The 5,374-nt window shown below is 38.8% G+C and overlaps 1 protein-coding gene across 1 annotated transcript; it reads left to right on the top strand.

Annotated features, from left to right (window-relative positions):
• The first annotated feature begins 581 nt into the window (after positions 1-581).
• LOC5566170 (calmodulin) lies at positions 582-1,159 on the top strand. The gene has a single exon (XM_001650479.2). The coding sequence runs from the start codon at positions 665-667 to the stop codon at positions 1,127-1,129; it is 465 nt and encodes a 154-aa protein (XP_001650529.1). The 5' UTR covers positions 582-664; the 3' UTR covers positions 1,130-1,159.
• Positions 1,160-5,374: the final 4,215 nt, after the last annotated feature.

Here is a 5,374-nt window from a genome sequence, read left to right as displayed (position 1 = left end):
TGCTTGATCAGTGTCGTTCAAAAAATTCAGCAAAAAGACTGAATTATCGCGAACTACTGAAAATTATAGTTAAGGAGGTTTGAGGCGAACCATCTTCACTATCACTATGAGAAGGTTGTTTATAAGTGAGGAAGAAAAACAGATCTGGAGAATCGCTTCTAGACAGAGATACAATTCATTGATAAGGAGGAAAAATACGACTCTTTCTCAATTCTAGTTTTGCATTATTGTCTCGTAGTGAAAAGGTATTGGTTGAAGGTTAAAAAAGTACGTCGATATTCTTAATGAACTTTTCAAAGGTTATTCGAAAAGTATGTGCATATCAAAATTATATGAAACAGGAATAAAGGTTTATGTCGACTTTTGTAGTGACGAAACATCCAAATATTATTAAAGAATTACATAAACGTAACGTTCACACAATAAAAATGTGTCATCATAAGTATGGAACGAGCTCACCAAGAGACAATCCTCGGCTCAACGCGAATAACATTCGCACTCTCACAACGCAAACCGAACACTATTGATCTCGATTCCGTTGCTCACCCCACAGGAGCATGCAACGGAATCAAAAACATCACACTACTTCTAAGCAAAGGACGACAAAAATCAATTGAATAACTAAAATAGTAGCCCATGATTAGAAACCATCCGTCATAAAAAAATGTCCGCCCAAACCCCGCCAGACAAGCTTTCCCAGGATCAAATCGAAGAACTGCGGGAAGCTTTCTCCCTGTTCGACACCAACGGCGACGGAACCATAACCTGTTCAGAACTTGGCACAGTCCTTCGATCCCTTGGCAAAAATGTATCCGACGCGGAAGTGGAAGAACTGCTCAAAGAAGTCAACGTCGACCACGAAGGAATGATCCACTTTCCGGACTTCGTGGCAATGATGTCCATCCGATTGCGGGACTTCAATAGCGAGGAGGAACTCAAGGAAGCCTTCCGGATCTTCGACCGCAACGGAGATGGGCTGATTTCGGCGGACGAATTGCGAGCGGCTCTCCAATCTTTCGGGGAACAGCTGGCCGAGGAGGAAATCGAAGAACTGCTCCGGGAGGCGGATGTCAACTGCGACGGACAAATAGACTACGAGGAGTTTGTTAAAATGATCACGCTGAAATAAAAGGCACAACTTTTCCAATTACCAGCTTAATTTTCAACAGCGTCTTGCCTTGGGCGGGCACAAGGGGAATTGTATTGCTTACTGAGGCGGAAGGGAGGGGAATGCGAATGAAACAGTTCGTTTCATTTAATACAGAGTCGCATAGGGACCAGCTGTCGCCACCACCGTTCTAGTTTTGCCAAGAAAGAAGAACTTCTCGGGCGCTTCGAGGCGCTCGGAAGCATCAAACATTAATTAAATCGATAACTTGTCCGGTGTGTTCTGTTCGGTGGCGCAACGGGGCTGGAGAACACTTTTATCCCGGCTCAGTGCTGGAGCTGGACAGCAATCATTGATAACTTTTCAAGGTTCTCGATTGCGAATTGGACACGAAACGAAAAACATGTAGGTATTGTTTAAATCGTGAAACGAGGTAACTTTGCTAGTTGTTTGGACGAAAATCTATAATCTTTCTGCATTCTTTTTACAAGATTTTTATTTAATATTTTCAAAGCGAGTACAGGTATTTTATAAATCTATATAATCGAAAGTTGATTGGCAACACGGCATACAAAACTAACAAGTCAGTATGAACCTGGGAGGAAGGCATATATTACTACACATGAAATAAGAAACAAAGTTTTTTCAAAATGCAAGATAACTCCAGCTTGCCAACGACAATCAAAGCAAACTTGTTGAGAATCACTAGTTTTTTTTTGTTACCTTCGATCTTCCTGGACAAACATGGAATAAAGAACCATAGGGTTTATTCACAAATTTCATAACGCCAAAAATGGCCATTTTCGACACCCACCCACACACTTAAATTAGAATGCCGAATCTCAGCTTATTTTAACCGAGATCTGCTCAGCCGAGAAATCGGCAAACAAATTTCCTGGGATCTCAGTAAATAAAAGCCGAGTATCAGTGAATCGTGCTTCGTTGCTAAGCAACCAGACAAATTGTTAGCTGAGTCTCGGTTAAAATCTGGAAACCGAGATTCGCACAGCCGAGCTCGTGAAAAAAATCTTAGTGTGCACCCCCTCGTAACGCTTTTTGTATGAATATTTTACAAATTTTGTATGACCCGTAACACCACGAGGACACACACCCACCCCCTCCAGCGTTATGAAATTTGTGAATGAGCCCATAGTTTTCTATGCATCCAACTTTCATTTTTTTTTTAATTTCGATTGTAAACATGTGTCGTCATTCCTATCGTAACATTTGCCATCCGGACCACTAGATCATTTTTTTCGCATTTTTTTCAGAGTGTATAGGAATGACGTCACTTAGTAGCTGTCAAATTTCGGAATATATCACCTTCTGAATATTTTACATCGTGCTTGGCAATACAGCGTTTGCTGGGACAACTAGTATGGAACGGTTTTGTATGTCACGAATGCCTTGCGAACGGACTTTCAGATTGAAAATTCTTGTATTGCTGTGTGCGTTTGAAATGCAAAAATCAAATGCGGGAACACCAACCGCGGTAAGATTTTTCACAAGCAATGCGATGTCAAAGATAGAATTTTCTTGCTAGGGTGGCGGTGATTTATGTAATCGTTGCTAGGTGTCCTTTGATTATTTTGTGTTACCGCATTTGGAGGACGTTAACTCAACATTTGCATCTCAAATGCGAATAGCAATATAGCTATGTTCCTAAATATTCCGTCCTATTTGTGTGTTTAAAAAGTAAAGGAAATTGGACGGGAAAATAGGAAAAAACGAGAGCGAAAGAAACTGTACGTTTTATGGCGTTTTCAACAGCCTACTTAATGGAAAGAAAAAGTTTTCCGGGACAACTAGTTGTAATAAACAAATTATTATATACTTATCTGAAACATGTCATACACTATCGACGATTATTCATTCACGGTCATTGTCAAGCGTGCTGCATTTACCTGCAAACAAAGAGAAGAGATAAATTAGTTCAATTAAAATTTTCAATTCGCAACCGATTAACCAGTTATGAAGAGAGAGAGAGAATGGGAAAAATTTCCCACTGCACTCGAACCGTGGTATGATAATTCCGCTTCGATTAATTAGGTAATTGTTCCGCTTAATTGGACTTGCGTTTCAAACCATGTTTGCACCAATTAATTGAATGTGTTAACGATGATGTGACAGGCAGTCGATAGGAAAGGAATTTGGGATTTATTCGCTTTCATTACTCTCATAAGCGGTTTTATGACTGACAGCAAATACTTGCTCGAGAATGAATTTAAGAACTTATACCCCAATTTAGAATTGTTGTTTTTTTACTCTTTTCTTTTCAGACAAATTCTGTGTCTGCATTATTTTCCTAGAACGTAGCATCAGATTACACAACAAACGATCTAATAGGCATGGCAAATCATAGAGGCGGCACTCTTCGAGTAACGTCAAAGCAGAATATCGTGCTCTTAGTGGAGCTCCCGTTTGCTTGCCACAACACTAAACTCCACACCCTGGAGGAAATCTATCCCCATTCTAAACGATCTTTTGAGGAAAATGTTGAAGGAATCCTTTTGATAGATTCAGAATTCTGTGAAATTCAGCTTTCTAGGTGGTGATTTAAATGTGGCCCAAACACAATGTAGGTTTAAATGGAAATTACTATGGAGAAATTTTGAGAAATGTTTCAAACACGCTAGTACTTTAATGTAAGTAGGAACTTATCATCCCATATTGAATTAATGAAAGTTGTTGCTCAAGAAACAAATCTATTTTGAGATAATTTTGTTGGGATTTTTGTACATGTTTGCAGGGCTATAATCCCATTTTAAGCAAACAAACTCATGAATAGCTCTTCTGCTATTCGTTGGATTGAATTTCTCTTTTCAGCAAATATCTTTTTTATGGTTTGAGGAATGAGTTTTTACTATGGGATAATAAGTTTGTACTTACTAACGTGTTTGAAACATTTATCAACATTTCTCCATAGTAATTTTCATATAAACCTACAATGTCTTTGGGCCATATTTAAATCACCACCTAGAAAGCTGAAAATTTCACAGAACCCTTTTTTGTGGTAATGATGGTAAGGAACTGAGACGAGACTCACGAAGACGGTCTTCTGTTTCTGTGATTGCTGAGATTTTTTCTTATTCCAATCTGTGTTTACATCAATTATGCGCAAGCCGTTCAAACCTTCACATGAACATCTCAGCAAAAGAATACTGCGTTTGCATCACACCAAAGCATAAATAGCTTTTTGAGTGAAATTTCATGACAGCAAACGAAGCAGATATTGGAAATAACTAGTTTTATGTTAAGATTTATCAGCATTTTTGGAAAACTGCTCCTGCTGACTAAAGTTTTTAATAACAGTTTATATGAATACAATACTTTTCACTTTTTCAGCCATAAAAACGACGGGCTGCATTTGACGTTTCGCGACAGCGGAATCTAGGCTGCATATGACGTTAATATTTTGCCTCTTCGTGAGTCTCTCTTGGGTAAGGAACAGATGGAAGATTGAATTTTCAAATATTTTTAAATTTTAAACTACCCTAATGTACACCCAGACAATCATAATGTACATATATTGCTGTGTGCGTTTGAAACGCAAATATAAAATGCGGGAACACCAAACGCGGTAAGATTTTCTACAGGCAATCCGATGTCAAAGTAAGCTTTTCTATGCTTGGTTGGCGGTGATATCTGAGAGAGACTCGCGAAGAGGAAAAATATCAACGTCATTTGCAGCCCAGATTCCCCTCTCACGAAACGTCAAATGCAGCCCACCGTTTTTATGGCTGAAAAAGTGAAAAGTATTGTGTTTAAAGTAAACTATTATTAAAAACCTCAGTCAGCGGAGCAGTTTTAAACTTCTGAAGGAATTCTTGAAGGAAATCCTGGAGAAATTCCTGAAGGAACCCTGGAGAAATTCCTGAAGATACTTCTGGAGAAATTCCTGATGCTACTGCTAGAAACAACCCTGAAAGAATTCCTGAAGGAACTCCTAGAGCAATATTTAGAGTAATATTGAAGGTATAACTGGGAGAACTTCCAAAGAACCTCAAGGAGAAATTCCTGATGGAACTCTTGAAAAAAAATCCTGAAGGTACCTCTGAAAGATTTCCTGTAGGAACTCCTTAAGGTGTTACTGAAGGAATTCCTAAAGATACTCCTGGAGTAATTCTCGAATGAACTCTTAGAATAATTCCTAGATAAACTTCTGAAGTAATTCCTGTAGGAACTCCTGGAGCAATTCCTTAAGGAACTCTTGAAGGCATTACAAGAGGAAATCCTATAGGAACTCTTGAAAGAATTCCTGAAGGA

The sequence above is a fragment of the Aedes aegypti genome, chromosome 3, assembly GCF_002204515.2.
Source record: "Aedes aegypti strain LVP_AGWG chromosome 3, AaegL5.0 Primary Assembly, whole genome shotgun sequence".
In the NCBI taxonomy this organism is placed as follows: Eukaryota; Metazoa; Arthropoda; class Insecta; order Diptera; family Culicidae; genus Aedes; species Aedes aegypti.
The sequence above is the reverse complement of the archived record's forward strand: the minus strand, read 5'-3'. Positions and strand labels throughout refer to the sequence as shown.

Coding starts and splice junctions, on each gene's coding strand:
- LOC5566170 (XM_001650479.2), top strand. CDS start 665: ATGTCCGCCCAAACCCCGCCAGACAAGCTTTCCCAGGATCAAATCGAA.